Genomic DNA, 19,255 nt, shown 5'->3' with positions numbered 1-19,255 from the left:
GAATCACTCGAAGGGGGAAAGATTTAATAGGAATCTGAGGACTAACTTTTTCACACAAAGGGTGGTGGGTGTATGGAACGAGCTGCCAGATGAGGTAGTTGAGGCAGGGACTATCCCAACATTTAAGAAACAATTGGACAGGTACATGGATAGAACAGGGTTGGAGGGCTATGGGCCAAACGCAGGCAGGTGGGACTACTGTAGATGGGACATGTTGGTCGGTGTGGGCAAGTTGAGCCAAAGGGCCTGTTCCATGCCGTTGACTCTGCTACGACTCTCCTTTCAGACTCTGGGGTTTCTAAAAACCCACACCCTTTTGAGGGCAAAAAAAACGATCACCCATTTTCTATATGAAGTGGGCAACACTTTATTTCATTATTCACTCGCCCCACCTCTCTTGCAGCATTCTCCTCCTGACTACAACCAGTCTGAAGAAGGGTCTCGATCCTAAACGTCGCCTAACCATGTTTCCAGAGATGCTGCCTGGCCCGCTGAGTCAGACCGGCACTTTGTGCCGAGTTTGATAGAGCTCTAGATTCTCTTTAAAAGGAAAGATCCTCTCCAGATCCACCCAGTTAAGAGTCCACAGGAATTGTGTAGGGGGGAACTGCAGATGCTGCTTTACACCGAAGATGGACGCAAAATGCCAGAGTAACTCAACGGGTCAGGCAGCATCTCTGGAGACAAAGGGACAGGTGACGTTTCTGGTCAAGACCCTTCTTCAGACGCAAGAGTCTCGACCCGAAATGTAATTTTTCTCCAAAAGTGCTGCCTGACCCGCTGGGTTACTCCAGCTTTCTGTGTCTGTCGTCAGGAATTGTTCATTTGGAACAAACCGCCTCTCGCTCCCTTATGGAGTCCAGTGGATGCTGGAATCTTGAGCAAAGAACAAGCAGATGGAGGAACTGGGTGAGCCTGGTCGGATTGTTATTTTGCAGTTGGTCCCGACCCGAAACATCACCTCTCCATTCCCTCCTCAGATGCTGCCTGACCTGCTGAGTTCCTTTAGCTCGAGATTCCAGTATTTGCATTCTCTTGTGTTCCCATTGCTTGCTCTACCTGCATAGGCACATGTGCGGCACGGTGGCGCCGCTGGTAGAGCTGCTGCCTCACAGCGGCAGAGACCCGGGTTGGATCCTGATCTCGGGTGCTGTCCGTGTGGAGTTCCACGTGCTCCCTGTGTCCGTGTGGATTTCCTCCGGGTGCACAGGTTTTCTCCTGATCCTGACCTCGGGTGCTGTCTGTGTGGAGTTTAACATGTTTAGTTTATTGTCATGTGTACCGAGGTACAGTGAAAAGCTTTTGTGTTGTCCCTGTGACCAAGTGGGTTTCCTCTGGGTGCTTCGGCCTCAGTTGACATTTGCGTCTGTAGGCTAATTAGCCTCTGTAATTTGCCCCTCGTGTGCAGAGAGTGGATGCGAAAGTGGGATAACATGGAGCTGGTGTGATTGATTGTCAGTGTGGACTTGGGTCTGTTTCCATGCTGTATCAATGAATTAATCAGTCAAATCACGTTTTCACAAATAATGCACTTAGTCACCCGGATTCTTGTGCATATTTGGCCACCTCATTCTCCGACTATTTGCCATTTTAGTTTCGCTTTGAATGCAGACATTCACATTTCCTCATATCCCATCCATTTTCCCAATCTTTGCCACTCACTTTAAGAAGCTACAATGGGCGACTGATACTTGACGTCCTTTTTACAAGTTACTCTGTCACCTTTTATGTTCATCAGCAAATTCAGCAAGCGTGCCTTCATCCAAACATAGACACAAAAAGCCGGAGTAACTCAGCGGGTCAGGCAGCATCTCTGGAGACAAGGGATGGGTAATGTTGCGGGTCAAGACCGAAGAAGGGTCTCGACCCGAAACGTCACCCATTCCTTCTCTCCAGAGATGCTGCCTGACCCGCTGAGTTACCCCAGCATTTTGTGTCTATCTTTAGTGTAAACCAGCATCTGCAGTTCCTTCCTACACATGCCTTCATCCAAGTCGTTTATATGAACTTTTAAAAAGTTGAGACTCCAGCACTGAGCCCACACATTACATTATGCCAATCAGTTAAAAAAAAAAGATGTATTCATGCCTACGCTGGGTTTCCTGTTAGGCCGCCAGTCTCGTCTCTGTGCCAACATGTTATCTCATGCACCACGAACATATTTTCCACAATATCCGTTTATGTGGCACCTCATCAAAACGCCATCTGGACATCCAAGCATGGCACATGTACCAATTCCCCTTTAACCGCAACCATTTTAATACCTCAAAAAAAAACTGTTCAAACATGGTTTTCCTGTCACAGATTGTCTTGAAATACTCTGCTGTACAATGATTCAACGATACGTTATTTGGTGTAAACCAGCATCTGCAGTTCCTTCATGCTCACTTTGGTCACGGTGGCGCAGCGGTAGAGTTGCTGCCTTACAGGGATTGCAGCGCCTGAGACCCGGGTGCTGTCGATCCCGACTGCGGGCGCCGTCTGTACGGAGTTTGTACGTTCTCCCCGTGACCTGCGTGGGCTTTCTCCGAGATCTTCGGTTTCCTCCCGCACTCCAAAGACGTACAGGCATGTAGGTTAATTGGCTTGGTAAATTAAAAAACCTGTCCCTAGTGAGTGTAGGATGGTGTTAATGTGTGGTGATCGCTGGTCGGCACGGACCCGGTGGGCCGAAGGGCCTGTTTCCATGCTGTATCTCTAAACTAAACTTTATTGTTACATGTACCGAGGTACAGTGAAATGCTTTGTTTTGCATACAACCCGGAGAAATCATACAACAGACCTCACTGGAATTTAGAAGGATGAGAGGAGATCAGAATCGAAACGTATAAGATTATTAGGGGGTTGGACACGTTAGAGGCAGGAAACATGTTCCCAATGTTGGGGGAGTCCAGAACAAGGGGCCAGAGTTTAAGAATAAGGGGTAGGCCATTTAGAACTGAGATGAGGAAAAACTTTTTCAGTCAGAGAGTTGTGAATCTGTGGAATTCTCTGCCTCAGAAGGCAGTGGAGGCCAATTCTCTGAATGCATTCAAGAGAGAGCTGGATAGAGCTCTTAAGGATAGCGGAGTCAGGGGGTATGGGGAGTAGGCAGGAACGGGGTACTGATTGAGAATGATCAGCCATGATCACATTGAATGGCGGTGCTGGCTCGAAGGGCCGAATGGCCTCCTCCTGCACCTATTGTCTATTGTCTATAGACCGGCCGTACACAAGAGTCGCCAGGTTTCTGGCACCAACAAAATGACAAAAATTCACCGAACAGTGTTTTTAATAATAGTCTCTAACATTTTCTCTGTGATCTTTGTTAAACCAACTCGCTCCAAATTCAGGGACAGTTTCTTCCCTGCTGTTATCCGACAACTGAACCGTCCTCTCATCAACTGGAGAGCAGACCTGACCTCCCATCTGCCTCATTGGAGACCTTCGAACTATCTTTAATCGGACATATACATTCTTTATAGAATTATCTGCATGGCATCAGAGTGAATACATTGAAATATTAGCATATCAGACACCACAAAAGAGAGTAAAATGGAAAAAAACCCAGGGAACTGCAGAAACTGGTTTACAGCATCTGATAATGTTGTTTGTTGATCATGGTCCAGTATAATCTTTATTCTAAGTATTTAAGCAAATTAGATACGTTTATCTGACGTCAGGTTCGGTACAGACATTGTGGGCCGAAGGGCCTGTTCCTGTGCTATACTGTTCTATGTTCTATATCCTCTTGGTCAAAGACTGATATGGCGGCACGGTGGCGCAACGGTAGAGTTGCTGCTTTACAGCGAATGCAGCGCCGGAGACTCAGGTTCGATCCTGACTACGGGTGCTGTACTGTAAGGAGTTTGTACGTTCTCCCCGTGACCTGCGTGGGTTTTCTCCGAGATCTTCGGTTTCATCCCACACTCCAAAGACGTACAGGTATGTAGGTTAATTGACTGGGTAAATGTAAAAATTGTCCCTAGTGTGTGTAGGATAGTGTTAATGTGCGGGGATCGCTGGGCGGCGCGGACTTGGTGGGCCGAAAAGGCCTGTTTCCGCGCTGTATCTGAAATATGAAAATAATAAAATATGAAATATGTACAGTATACCAATTACAATTGGTTACTCACAGAATTTAGATCACGGTCTGATGTACATACTCGATTCGTAATAATCTGTTTCTAGTCAGTTTCTTCCCAGCTGTTGTCAGGCAGTTGAATCATCCCATTGCAACCAGAGAGCAGTGCTGAACTACTATCTACCTCATTGGTGACCCTCGGACTATCTTTGATCGGACTTTGCTGGTTTTGCCTAAACATTACTCCCTTCTCATGTATCTATATGCTGTAAATGACTCGATTGTACCTTTACACTGGCTGGTTAGCACGCAACAACAGCTTTTCACTGTACCTCGGTGCACGTGACAATAAACTAAACTGTTCTGCACAGTGCACTGATTACAATATGTTACCAGTCTCACTTCTGAGGCAAGTACAGCAAGTCCCAGTCCGATACCAAGAAGGGTCTCAACCCGAAACGTCACACATTCCTTCTGTCCAGGGACACTGCCTGTCCCGCTGAGTTACTCCAGCATTTTGTGTCTACCAAGAATAATCTACAGTATTGACAAACTAATTATCTGTAGCCATTTAAGGTCACTGCTCGTTCGTTTTCTCCCCAGGATTTGCTGCATGTGACAGAGGCTGACCTCAGGCAGCTGGGAATTCAGAACCAGACCCACAGGATTCACATCGTATCCAGCATTTTCCTACTTCAGGAGAGGGAGAGACGGAAAGGTATTCCAGCACAAGATCAAACTCTTCCATTATGCTGTACTCGTGTGCTCAGAGAGACATATCTGTTTACAAGCTAATGGTGCAGACTTTAGGTTGAAGTCTAAAGAAGGGTCCCGACCCGAAACGTCACCTATTTATTTTCTCCAGAGATGCTGCCTGACCCACAATAGACAATAGACAATAGACAATAGACAATAGGTGCAGGAGTAGGCCATTCAGCCCTTCGAGCCAGCACCGCCATTCAATGCGATCATGGCTGATCACTCTCAATCAGTACCCCGTTCCTGCCTTCTCCCCATACCCCCTCACTCCGCTATCCTTAAGAGCTCTATCCAGCTCTCTCTTGAAAGCATCCAACGAACTGGCCTCCACTGCCCTCTGAGGCAGAGAATTCCACACCTTCACCACTCTCTGACTGAAAAAGTTCTTCCTCATCTCCGTTCTAAATGGCCTACCCCTTATTCTTAAACTGTGGCCCCTTGTTCTGGACTCCCCCAACATTGGGAACATGTTTCCTGCCTCTAATGTGTCCAATCCCCTAATTATCTTATATGTTTCCCGCTGAGTTACTCTAGCGCTTTATGGTAGAAATCCAGCATCTGCAGTTCCGTTTTACTACATTGTGCAGGTTTTAGATTTGTCTATAGGATATCTTTGGGCCAGGACAATGTTGATTTATTCTCAGCGCAACGTTGCTGCTGACGTTATCCTACCTCATAGAACAGTTCAGCAAAGGAACAATGTTCATGCCAAACATTAGGCCAGGTTAAATTGTTTTTTTAAGTTTAGTTTAGAGATGCAGCATGGAAACATGCCCTTCGTCGCTCCGAGTCCGCACCGACCAGCAATCCCCGCGCTCTGACACTAACCTACACACTAGGGACAATTTACAACTATACAAAGCCAATTAACCTACGAACCTGTACTGGGAGTTCCCGCTGAAGACCCACACAGATAACAGACAGCCCCTGTAGTCAGGATCGAACCCGAGTCTCTGGCGCTGTGAGGCAGCAGCTCTCCCGCTGTGCCACCGTGCTGCCCTCTAAAAATAAACTTCTCTGCCTGCACATGATCCACATCTCTCCATTGCCCACATATCCAAGTGCCTCTCTAAAAGCCTCTTAAATTGATTGGTTGTATCTGCCACCACACCACTGCTGGCAGTTCCAGGCACCCCTAACTGTCTACACAAAATAAACTTGCCCTGCTCATCTCCTTTAAATTTTGCTTCTCTCATCTTAAAGCCTTTGACATTTCCACTCTGAGAAAAAAAGACCATCAGGCCCTGGGGATTTATCTGCCTTCAGTCTCAACAATTTACCTAACACCATTTCCTGACTAATGTGGATTCCCTTCAGTTCCTCCCTCCCACTAGATCCTCAGTCCCCTAGTATTTCTGGGAGATTGTTTGTGTTTTCCTTAGTGAAGACAGAACCAAAGTACTTGTTTAACTATTCTGCCATTTCCTTGTTTCGCTTTATAAATTCACCTGTCTCTGACTGTAAGGGACCTACATTTGTCCTTCACTAATCTTTGCCTTTTTACATATCGAAATAAACTTTTAGAGTCAGTTTTTATATTCCCCGCAAACTTTCATACTCTTCAGGGATGAACAATTTTTGGAGTTCATCCATGCGGTCTTTAAATCTTTCCCATTGCATCTCCACCGTCAACCCTTTTAAGCATAATTTGCCAGTCTATCCTCGCCAATTCCCATCTCATACCTTCAAAGTCTCCTTTCTTTAAGTTCAGGACCCTAGTTTCTGCATTAAATGCGTCACTCTCCATCCTAATGCCGAATTCCACCATATTATGGTCACTGTTGCCCAAGGGGCCTTGCACAACAAGATCGCTAACTAATCCTTCCTCATTGCACAATACCCAGTCTAGGATGGCCTGTCCTCTTCGTCTGTCCTTCTACATATTGGTTTAAAAAAACATCCCGTATACATATAATAAATGAAAAAACGTCAGTGTATATATAATTATACACACACACTGTTCATTGTTGCTGGCTTTGTTTTGTTCTTTTGCATACCTTTCATCCAATTGTCCCGTAAATCAAAATTTTCATATCTCTCATTTCACTCTCCCCTGACTCTCAGTCTGAAGAAAGGTCTCAACCTGAAACGTCACCTGTTCCTTCTCTCCAGAGATGCTGCCTGTCCCACTGAGTTACTCCAACTTTCTGTGTCAATCTTTGGTTTAGACCAGCATCTGCAGTTCCTTCCTCCACCATTCTGAGTAACCTCTTTTGCCTCCGAAGACTCCCATTCTTTCCGGAACTGCATACAGAATTCTAAATATAGCCTAACCAAAGTCTTATAAAGCTGCAACATGATTTCCTGACTCTTTTCCTCGACACCCTGATTGATGAAGGCAAGCCTTCTTCACCACTCAATCTACTTGTGTTGCTACTTTCAGGGAGCTATGGACTTGGATCCCCCAAGATCTTCTGTACCTCAATGCTGTCAAGGGTCTAGCCATTCACTGTATACTTTCCACTTACATTCGACGTTCCAAACTGCAACACCTCACACTTGCTTGGATTATTTTTCATTTGCCATTTTACCGCCCTTTCGGTAGCTGGTCAATATCCCCCTCTGTTCTTTGATAGCCTTTCTCACTGTCCGAAACTCTGCCAATTTTGAAGTCGTCTACAAACTAACCAACCAACCCATCTATAATTACTTCCAAGTCGTTATATATAAATGTCACAGTCGGAGGGTCAGGCAGCATCTCTGGAAAAAAAGGATGGGTGACGTTTCAAATTGGGACCCTTCTTCAGAGTTCTCAGCATTGTAGCACATCAGTTCCTGAGACCCAAAGTCCAATGTCCGCAATGGGGTAGAGGTGAATGGGTTCTGTGGAGGTAGGTCACCTGTGGTCTTTACTTTACTTTAGAGATACGGCTTGGAAACAGGCCCTTCGGCCCACCGAGTCTGCGCCCACCAGTGATCACCCCGTACACTAGCACTATCCTACACACTAGCGACAATCTACAATTTTACAGAAGCCCATTAACCTACTAACTTGTATGTCTTTTGAGTGTGGGAGGAAACCGGAGCATCAGGGGGAAATCCATGCAGTCACCAGGAGAACATACAAACTCCGTACAGGTAGCACCCGTAGTCAGGATCGAACGTGGGCTCTGGTGCTGTAAGGCAGCAACTCTACCGCTGTGCCACTGGGCCGTCCCAAAGTGGTAACCAGACCCTTACACAGCCTCTTGCGTCATGCCGGGGAAATGGATCAAAATACCCAAGTCAAAAATTGATTGTTGATTGCCTCCCCAGTACCAACAACTTCAACGCGTTCCTGTTCCACAAGCCTCCACGACAGATTCCTATTAGGGCATGAATTAAAATTCTGGTTTATTAAGTGTGACCAGGGGTTCACCAGGGAGTGCCTTATAGACTGATAATTGCATCCTGCAGTCTTACGAAGTTGGGAAATAGAAATGTCTGATGATCATGATGAGCCCTGTTTCAACGTGGCAGATTTGATATCATTGTGTACAACATGTAAACAGAGTGTCGGTCCTTGCATAGAAACAAAGAGACATAGAAAAACAGGTGTAGGAGTAGGCCATTCGGCCCTTCGAGCCAGCACCGCCAATATGATCATGGCTGATCATCTAAAATCACTACCCCGTTCCTGCTTTTTCCCCATATCCCTTGAATCCTTTAGCCTGAAGAGCTAATTCTAATTCTCGCTTGAAAACATCCAGTGAATTGGCCTCCACTTCCTTCTGTGGCAGAGAATTCCACAGATTCACAACTCTCTGGGTGAAGAAGTTTTTCCTCATCTCAGTCCTAAATGGCCTACCCCTTATTCTGAAACTGTGACCCCCGGTTCTGGACTCCCCGAACATCGGGAACATTTTTCCTCCCTCTACCCTGTCCTATTCTTTAAGAATTTTATATGTTTCTATAAGACCCCCTCTCATCCTTCTAAATACCAGTGAATACAAGCCCAGTCGACCCATTCTTTCATCATATGTCAGTCCCACCATCCCGGGAATTAACCTGGTGAACCTACGCTACACTCCCTCAATAGCAATAATGTCCTTCCTCAAATTAGGAGACCAAAATTGCACACAATACTCCAGGTGAGGTCTCCCCAGGGCCCTGTACAATGGCAGTAGGACCTCATTGTTCCTAAACTCAAATCCTCTCGCAATGAAGGCCAACATCCCATTAGCTTTCTTCACTGCCTGCTGTACCTGCATGTTTACTTTCAGTGACTGATGTACAAGCAAACCCAGGTCTCGTTGCACCTCCCCTTTTCCTAATCTGACACCATTCAGATAATAATCTGCCTTCCTGTTCTTGCCACCAAAGTGGATAACCTCACATTTATCCACATTATACTGCATCTGCCCTGCATCTGCTCACTCGCCCAACCTATCCAAGTCACCCTGCAGCCTCATCGCAGCTCACACTGCCACCCAGCTTTGTGTCATCTGCAAACTTGGAGATGTCACATTTAATTCCCTCATCTAAATCGTTAATATACATTGTAAATAACTGGGGTCCCAGCACCGAGCCTTGCGGCACCCCACTAGTCACTACCTGTCATTCTGAAAAGGACCAGTTAATTCCTACTCTTTGCTTCCTGTCTGCCAACCAGTTCTCTATCCAAATCTATACCCTACCACCCAATACCATGTGCTCTAATTTTGCACACTAATCACGTGTGGGACCTTGTCAAAGGCTTTTTGACAGTCCAGATACACCACATCCACTGGCTCTCTCTTATCCATTCTACTTGTTACATCCTCAAAAAATTCCAGAAAATGAGTCAAGCATGATTTCCCCTTCATAAATCCATGCTGACTTTGACCGATTCTGTCACTGCTTTCCAAATGCGCTGCTATAACATCTTTAACAATTGACTCAAGCATCGTTCCCACTACCGATGTATGGCTAACTGGTCTGTAATTCCCTGTTTTCTCTCTCCCTCCTTTCTTAAAAAAGGTGGGGTCACATTGGCCTCAGGAACTGATCCAGAGTCAAGAGAACATTGGAAAATGATCCCCAATGCATCCACGATTTCTAGGACCACCTCCTTGAGTATTCTGGGATGCAGACCATCTGGCCCTGGGGATTTATCTACATTCAGTCTCAACAGTTTAACTAACACCATTTCCTGACTAATGTGGATTCCCTTCAGTTCCTCCCTCCCACTAGATCCTCGGTCCCCTAGTATTTCTGGGAGATTGTTTGTGTCTTCCTTAGTGAAGACAGAACCAAAGTACTCGTTTAACTGTTCTGTCATTTCCTTGTTTTCCCATTATAAATTCACCTGTCTCTGACTGTAAGGGACCTACATTTGCCTTCACTAATCTTTGCCTTTTTACATATCTAAAGAAACTTTTAGAGTCAGTTGTTATATTCCCCGCAAACTTTCATACTCTTTTTTCCCCCTCTTTGTCCTCCTCTCTTGAGTTCTAAATTTCTCCCAGTCCTCCAGTTTGCTGTTTCCTCTGGCCAATTTCTATGCCTCTTCCTTGGATTTAACACTATCCTTGATTTCCCTCGTTAACCACGGTTCCCATTTTATTTTTTCCCCAGACAGGGATGAACAATTTTTGGAGTTCATCCATGCGGCCTTTAAATCTTTGCCATTGCATCTTCACCGTCAACCCTTTTAAGCATAATTTGCCAGTCAATCCTCGCCAATTCCCATCTCATACCTTCAAAGTCTCCTTTCTTTAAGTTCAGGACCCTAGTCTCTGCATTAAATGTGTCACTCTCCATCCTAATGCCGAATTCCACCACATTATGGTCACTGTTGCCCAAGGGGCCTTGCACAACAAGATCGCTAACTAATCCTTCCTCATTACACAATACCCAGTCTAGGATGGCCTGTCCTCTAGTCTGTTCTTCTACATATTGGTTTAAAAAAACATCCCGTATACATATAATAAATGAAAAAACGTCAGTGTATATATAATTAAACACACACTGTTCATTGTTGCTGGCTTTTCTTTGTTCTTTTGCATACCTTTCATCCAATTGTTCCATAAATCAATTTTTTCATATCTCTCGTTTCCCTCTCCCCTGACTCTCAGTCTGAAGAAAGGTCTCAACCTGAAACGTCACCTATTCCTATTCTCCAGAGATGCTGCCTGTCCCACTGAGATACTCCAGCTTTTTGTGTCTATCTTCATATATAGATATATATATATATATATGTGTAAGAAAATAACTGCAGATGCTGGTTCAAATCGAAGGTATTTATGCACAAAATGCTGGAGTAACTCAGCAGGTCAGGCAGCATCTCAGGAGAGAAGGAATGGGCGACGTTTCGGGTCGACACCCTTCTTCAGACATATATATGAGGGGGGATCTTATTGAAACGTATAAGATAATTAGGGGATTGGACACATTAGATGCAGGAAACATGTTCCCAATGTTGGGGGAGTCCAGAACAAGGGGCCACAGTTTAAGAATAAGGGGTAGACCATTTAGAACGGAGATGAGGAAGAACTTTTTCAGTCAGAGAGTGGTGAAGGTGTGGAATTCTCTGCCTCAGAAGGCAGTGGAGGCCAGTTCGTTGGATGCTTTCAAGAGAGAGCTGGATAGAGCTCTTAAGGATAGCGGAGTGAGGGGATATGGGGAGAAGGCAGGAACGGGGTACTGATTGAGAGTGATCAGCCATGATCGCATCGAATGGTGGTGCTGGCTCGAAGGGCTGAATGGCCTACTCCTGCACCTATTGTCTATTGTCTATATATATAATGTTATATATGTATCTACGCACATACATACTCACGCGCACACACACATAAAACAAGCAAGCAATAATAGTACCAAAAAAGACAAAAAGTCTAAATTCCATTGGATTTGTGGAGCCTTCTGTCAGCAGGTGTCACTGGGCAACAGGTTTATTGGTTCATTAAAACAGGCAGGGGACCCAATTGCTCGTGAAATGGACCAGTGTTGTTTGTGTAAATTCAATGACATGCTAATGGCTTGATAGTGATTGCTAGTCAGATGTACAGTGCTGACTGGATTCCTCAGTGCCCACACCAGGGTGTGGCTAGGAAGCGGTAGATTGTGTATCAGGACAGAGCTGCCAAACTGACAACAGTGGAGGGAGCAGCGTTTTGGAACTGGGTCGGAGAGAGGGAGGAGAGAGCGGGTATGTGCGAGGGCAGGGTGGGAAGGGTGCACACTTGCAGAGAAAAAGAAGCAAGACTTCATAAATAATTCTTCAGTGCTTTGATGTGTGATCTGGCAGGGAGCCGGAGGCTGGGCACGCTGTTAGCACACAGCTCGCTTGTGTGAGACACACTGGGCTCAGTGTGTGCAGTTGCATTTTATTACAACGAAATTCTCACCATTTATTGAAGGTAAGTGCAGACTGATTCTCAAGTTAGCTGCCGTTGAAAGCCCCTGTTAACCCTGGCTGGGCCCTCCTGTGCTTTTGCCCATCTGCTTCTTCTTGAGATAGTTCAGTGAAAGAAGCCACATTGCAGAGGGACTGCGAGCTGTTGAGAGATGAACGCGTTTAAAGGTTGCTCCTTTGAATTACAAAGGTTTTTGCTTTGAATGGGGTTTTTTTTTGTTGAGATGTGCGTGTCCTTGCAACTAGTTATTATGGCCAGTATCTGCAGCTGTGTGTGACTCTGTGTGTGTGTGTCTCTGTGTGTGTGTGTGTGTGTCTCTGTGTGTGTGTGTGTGTGTCTCTGTGTGCGTGTGTCTCTGTGTGTCTGTGTGCGTGTGTCTCTGTGTGTGTGTCTCTCTCTCTCTCTCTCTCTCTAGTTGTAACTACTGGTTTATGTGAGAATGTTTCAGTGTTTCTTCATCCAGTCTTGCCCCGGGGGTCAATGCCGCTGACATTTAATGTTTGCTGAAAGATAAAAGTGATTGTTAGTGACTTTGACGCGAGATATCCCAGGGTGATAATTGTTGGCTGTGTCCTTTATCCTGGTGAAGGCTATGTTGCATCTTAATGCCCCCTTGTCGGAGCTCTTGTGACCAGTTGCTGGCTAAATGATTGTCGAGTGTTTAAACAGCTTACACACTTTGTCAGTGCAAAATACTTGCGATTTTTAGCGCAGGTACAGATTCATTGTGGAGAGTAACTAACATTCCGCTTGCCAATACTGCTGGGAATCTAGTTCACTCACTCACTCCTGGGGAGGGCCACGCTTTATCAGCGGGCTTCTGAACTAAAAATGGGTGTTCTTTGAATGTGTTCTCTTGCTCCTGGAGTCTGAAGAAGGGTCTCGACCCGAAACGTTACCCATCCCTTCTCTCCTGAGATGCTGCCTGACCTGCTGAGTTACTCCAGCATGTTGCGAAATAAGTACCTTCGATTTGTACCAGCATCTGCAGTTATTTTCTTACATCTACCTCTTGGTCTTGGGCTGCACTTTATGGTTTCAGTTGGTAGGTGGACAGGTTTGATTCTTTGTGGATCTTTTGCAAGATACTTTAAAAATATAAAAATAAATTTAAATTAAAAAAAAAAAAGATATATATATATATATATATATATATATATAAACACAGTTTGGATTGAAGGAGAAAAACTTTGCAGAAGGAGTTGGCTTTAGATATATGATGTATTGGTGAAGCCAGAGGTTGGGAAACATTTTCATCCCGTTTAGAGGCATAAAAGTTGCAGCGCGGCTCTATAGAAAACGTTGTTCCCCTCTGAATGAATTGCTTTTTTTGTAACGGTTCTTTGTGTGGGTTGAAGTGCCCTGGAGTCTGATGTTTGACTTGAGCTCATAAAATGGTGGCAATTTGTCTGCCTGTTTCAATGTAGTTTATCCCAGATTTGCTTTTGGGTTGTTTGAAAGTCTGGACCATCCCCTCTGACTGTGACAATACAAATCTGCACCAGAACAGCATTTCCACTAGTGGGGGAGTCTGGGACCAGAGGGCAAAGCCTCAGAAGAAAAGGACGTACCTTTAGGAAGGACAATAGACAATAGGTGCAGGGGGAGGCCATTCGGCCCTTCGAACCAGCACTGCCATTCAATGTGATCATGGCTGATCATCTACAATCATTGCCCCGTTCCTGCCTTCTTCCCTTGTTCCCTGATTTAAGAATAAGGGGTAGGCCATTTAGAACGGAGATGAGGAAGAACTTTTTCAGTCAGAGAGTGGTGAAGGTGTGGAATTCTCTGCCTCAGAAGGCAGTGGAGGCCAGTTCGTTGGATGCTTTCAAGAGAGAACTGGATAGAGCTCTTAAGGATAGCGGAGTGAGGGGGTATGGGGAGAAGGCAGGAACGGGGTACTGATTGAGAGTGATCAGCCATGATCGCATTGAATGGTGGTGCTGGCTCGAAGGGCTGAATGGCCTACTCCTGCACCTATTGTCTATTGTCTATTGTCTATTGACTCCACTATCTTTAAGAGCTCTATCTAGCTCTCTCTTGAAAGCAGACAGAGAATTGGCCTCCACTACTTTCTGAGGCAGAGAATTCCACAGATTCACAACTCTGAGTGAAAACGTTTTTCCTCATCTCCGTTCTAAATGGCCTACCCCTTATTCTTAAATTCTAAATGGCCTACCCCTTATTCTTAAGGATGGATCGTCAGCAGGGGTCTAATGGGCCAAAATGCCTGTCTCTGTATGACAGACTCTATGATTTTAACCTTCCTATGACACTAATAGAAATCACATAAAGGTTTCCAATCCATCCCAGTTAAAACTGAATAGATCAGAAGGGTCCCGACCCAATTCATCGCCTGTCCATTTTCTCCTGAGATGTTGCCCTGACCCACTGAGTCACTCCAGCATTTTGTGTCTTATCTTTAGTGTAAACCAGCATCTGCAGTTCCTTTTTTATTACATTCCTCTTAAACCTGTTTTGAGTTTTGACTTGACATTTTTAACACTTTCAGGTTCTTTTGTGGAGTGTTCAAATCCACCTACCCTGCCTGAAAGCAAATAAATGCACGACAGTGATAGACACAAAATGCTGGAGTAACTCAGCGGGTCAGGCAGCATCTCTAGAGAATAAGAATAGGTGAGGTTTCGTGTCGGGACCCTTCTTCAGACCGCACGGGCAGGTTTGTAGGTTAATTGGCTTCTGTAAATTGTCCTTGGTGTGCAGGATAGATCTAGTCTAGGGGTGATTGCTGGTTGGCGTGGACTTGGTGGTTCGAAGGAGTTTATTCCATGCTGTATCTCCAAAATTAAAAAAGCGAATGGATTTGAATTACCATGATGTCTTAAAGGCAGCTTTCTGTGCAGCGATTAACCTTGGGTGCTCGTGGTTAGCCGGGTGTGCTAATGGTTTCTGTTTGTCTTTCCTATTGCAGAGCTGAGGATGATGGCTGCAGGAAAGTACGCCAGTTTACCTCGCAAGCCCCACAGTGACCGCAAGTGCTCCCTGGCTTCCTCGATGGAGGCGCTGGACAAGGGAGGCCTCCTCTCCGGCCAGCACTCTGGTTATCTCCAGGGTGTCTCCATCCACGGCACGCTCCCAAGAAAGAACAGCAGGAAACCCTCTCTCCCACCGGCTGGCACCTACGGCCCCATGGATCTTCAGCCCTTGTCCCTGCCACCTCGACTGCGTAACGCATCTTGGTCCTGCGATGTGATCGAGGAGCATCCGTCACTAGATGCCAAGGAACTCCACTACGGGTAACTGGTCAAGTTACTATGTGTGGGAAGGAACGGCAGATGCTTGCTTACACCAAAGATAGACGCAATATGCTGGAGTAACTCAGCAGGACAGGCGGCATCTCTGGTTAGAGATGCGATCCAGAGATGTTGCCTGCCCCGCTGAGTTACTCCAGCTTTTTGGGTCTATCTTTGGTTACATTACTAGTTAAGTCAATGCACTGAAGACGATGCAGACTAAGTCAACCTGGTTGTAATGTTTGTTTGTCATGGCCTATTCTTTAGCCCTTCCTTTAGAGTCACAGCGTGGAAACGGGTCCTTCAGCCCACCAGGTCCTCGCCGACCAGCGACGGCTATGGAGGCCAAGTCAATGGGTATTTCTCTGGTGGAGATTTACAGATTTGTGATTAGTACGAGTGTCAGGGTTTATGGGGAGAGGCAGGTTTATAGGGTTGAGGGGGGGAAAGATAAGTAATGAGAAGGTTGCCTTGGCTAGAGGGTGTGAGCTATAGTGAGTGGTTGCGAGGGCTGGGACTCTACTCCTTGGAGCGCAGGAGGACGAGGGGCAATCTTAAAGTGTATAGAATCTTTAGAGGAATAGATCGGGTAGATGCACAGAGTTTCATGCCCAGAGTAGGTGAATTGAGGACCAGAGGACATGGGTTTAAGGTGAAGGAGAAAATATTTAATAGAAATCTGAGGGGTAACTTTTTCACACAAAGGGTGGTGGGTGTATGGAACAAGCTGCCAGAGGAGGTCGTTGAGGCTGGGACTATCCCAATGTTTAAGAAATAGACAGGTACATGGATAGGATAAATTTGGAGAGATGTGGACTAAACGCGGGCAGGTGGGACTAGTGTAGCTGGGAGATACACAAAATGCTGGAGTAACTCGGCGTGTCAGGCAGCATCTCTGGAGAGAAGGAATGGGTGACGTTTCGGATCGAGACCCTTCTTCAGACTGTAGCTGGGATATGTTGGCTGGTGTGGGCAAGTTGGGCAGAAGGACCTGTTTCCACGCTCTATCACTATCCGCCATGATTGAATGGCAGAGTTCACTCGATGGGCCGAATGGCCTAATTCTGTTACTGGAGCTTATGAACCACCCGGTACGCTAACACTCTCCACACGAGGGAGGCAGAAGATGGAGAGGCTGAAGGGAGTGCCTCTCTTAGGATGAGGTAGGATTGCCAGGGGGTGATTGATGGGTTGATGGTGGCTGTTAGAGATAAGCCTGACCCGGGGGGGGGGGGGATATAGATAGTCGTGGAATGCAGGGCCGTGGGAAATGTCCAACACGTCCAACTAGGAAGAAAATCTGCCAAAGTCACGCATGAGCGACTGACACCGTTCGCGGGTCAAGGCTGCGGGCAGTCGAGGGTTCTGCCCGAGTCCACTGCCTGCCCCTCATCCGGGCCCATATCCATGCCCGCCTGTCCCTGGAGAGGGAACACATGGAGTTAAGGCTTTAGTTTATTGTCACGTGTACCGAGGTACATTGGAAAGCTTTTTGTTGCGTGCTAACTAGTCAGCAGAAAGACAATATATGATTGCAGTCGAGCCATTTGCCGTGTATTGATACTTGATAAGGGAATAATGTTTAGTGCAAGGTAATGCCAGCAAAGTCCGATCAAGGATAGTCCGAGGGTCACCAAAGACACTGGAATTTAGAAGGATGAGAGGGGATCTTATCGAAACGTATAAGATTATTAAGGGGTTGGACACGTTAGAGGCAGGAAACATGTTCCCAATGTTGGGGGAGTCCAGAACCAGGGGCCACAGTTTAAGAATAAGGGGCAAGCCATTTAGAACGGAGATGAGGAAAAACTTTTTCAGTCAGAGAGTTGTGAATCTGTGGCATTCTCTGCCTCAGAAGGCAGTGGAGGCCAATTCTCTGAATACATTCAAGAGAGAGCTAGATAGAGCTCTTAAGGATAGCGGAGTCAGGGGGTATGGGGAGAAGGCAGGAACGGGGTACCGATTGAGAATAATCAGCCATGATCACATTGAATGGTGGTGCTGACTCGAAGGGCCGAATGACCTATTGTCTATTGTCTAAAGAGGCAGATGGTAGTTCAGCACTGCTCTCTGGTTGTGGTGGGATGGTTCAGTTGCCTGATAGCAGCTGGGAAGAAACTGTCTGGCCTTCTGTGAACGCTGGTCGCTGTTGCCTCTCAAGTGCTTCGGGCATCCGGATGATAATGTTGCAATTAGGTGGTTGATGTTTGCAAACCGCACAAGCATTTGAGCTACGCAGTACTTTGTAACTGTGATTATGCAATAAAGGCTCCTTGATATGGGGAGAAAAATGGATGACCGACTGGTAGTGGCCAGTTTTGATGCAGAGGGAGCAGGTTGTTGGAATTTTTACACTTCGGTATTGAATCATGAGTGTCTCAATGGGTCAAGGTGGCAGATGAAGTGCTGTACCTCAAGCATGCATTTGGGCTCATTGTGGCATTGCAAGAGGTCAGTGACAGAGGTCAGAGTGGGGAATGAAAGAGGCAGGAATAGAGATGTGATGTTGAGGCTCTATAAGGCGCTGGTCAGGCCGCATTTGGAGTACTGTGAGCAAATTTGGGCCCCATATCTGAGGAAGTGTGTAATGGCTCTGGAGATGGTCCAGAGGAGGTTTACAAGAATGATCCCAGGAATGAGTGGGTTCGCATATGATGAGCTTTTGACAGTACTGGGCCTCTCCTCGATGGAGTTTAGAAGGTTGAGGGAGAACCCTCATTGAATCTTCCAGAATAATGAAAGGCATAGATAGAGTGGATGTGGGAAGGATGTTTCCACGGGTGGGAGAGTTTAGGACCAGAGGTCATAGCCTCAGAATTTGAAGGGCGCTCTTTTGGAAAGTAGGTGAGGAGGAACTTGTTTAGTCAGACAGTAGTTAATCTGCGGAACTCATTGCCACAGAGGGCCGTGGAGGCCAAGTCAGTGGATGTTTTTAAAGCAGAGATAAGACAAATTCTTGATTCGAACGGGTGGTCAAGTTGTTATGGGGAGAAGGCAAGAAAACGGGATTAGGCGGCAGAGATCAGCCATGATTGAATGGCGGAGTGGACTTGATGGGCCGAATGACCTAATTCTGCTCCTATGACTTGTGAACTTGTGAATCTCGGAAGTGCTTCGCAGAGCCATTGCCCAAACTGCCTTTGGCTACTTTGTCCTGGAGGAATTTATTTCACAAAATGCTGTAGTAACTCAGCAGGTCAGGCAGCATCTCGGGAGAGAAGGAATGGAGGTTGTCATATAGCGAACACTGAATCCTCTAAAGCAGTCCCTGAGAAATGCAAGTCAATTGCTGCGTTATCTGGCTGAGATGATTAAGATGGAACAGTTTGTTTACGAGTGCTTGCATTTATCTTTACCTGTGGCAGGTTCTTGCAGGTTTGATTGTTGGCCTGAAAGCATTCTTTGCGCAATGATCTACTTGGAAAATCTTGTTTCCAAAGCGAGTCCTAAGAAAAGGTCAGGAGCAAACATAAGTGTGATAAGTCCAATTAGTATACTTGGCAGGAGCTGGCACTTCACAGACGGAAAAGAAACGGGTTCTTCAACCCACGATGTCTGTGCTGAACATGATGTCAAATTAAGCTAATCCCCCCCTGCCTGCATATGGTCCCTATCCCTCCAATCCCTGCATACCCATATCTATAAGCATCTTCAAGGCCACTATCACATCTGCTTCTACCAGTATGTAAGCACATACATGCCACTCACTGTGTAAACAAAAACTTGCCCAGCTTATCTATATACTAAAACTCTCGTTTGTTTGTTTGTTTGTTCCTGAGTTACAGAGAGGTCAGAGTGGGGAATGAAAGAGGCAGGAATAGAGATGTAATGTTGAGGCTCTATTGAGGGGGTTGGACACGTTA

The 19,255-nt window shown here is 46.0% G+C and overlaps 1 protein-coding gene across 4 annotated transcripts in view; it reads left to right on the top strand.

Moving 5' to 3' along the window:
* Positions 1 to 19,255, top strand: part of bcar3 (BCAR3 adaptor protein, NSP family member) — a 167,498-nt gene that overhangs the window by 50,564 nt on the left and 97,679 nt on the right. Inside the window, exons 2-3 of one of the 4 annotated variants that reach the window (XM_078408255.1) lie at positions 4,667 to 4,781; positions 15,071 to 15,395. In XM_078408255.1, the coding sequence (XP_078264381.1) occupies positions 15,079 to 15,395 (317 nt within the window). In that variant the 5' untranslated portion in view covers positions 4,667 to 4,781; positions 15,071 to 15,078. Of the gene's footprint in view, positions 1 to 4,666; positions 4,782 to 12,008; positions 12,142 to 12,284; positions 12,306 to 15,070; positions 15,396 to 19,255 lie in introns of those variants that run through there. The other 3 variants (XM_078408256.1, XM_078408254.1, XM_078408257.1) reach the window with 3 other exon arrangements.

Source organism: Rhinoraja longicauda, chromosome 11, assembly GCF_053455715.1.
Source record: "Rhinoraja longicauda isolate Sanriku21f chromosome 11, sRhiLon1.1, whole genome shotgun sequence".
NCBI lineage: Eukaryota > Metazoa > Chordata > Chondrichthyes > Rajiformes > Arhynchobatidae > Rhinoraja > Rhinoraja longicauda.
This window is presented reverse-complemented; position numbering and strand designations above follow the sequence as displayed.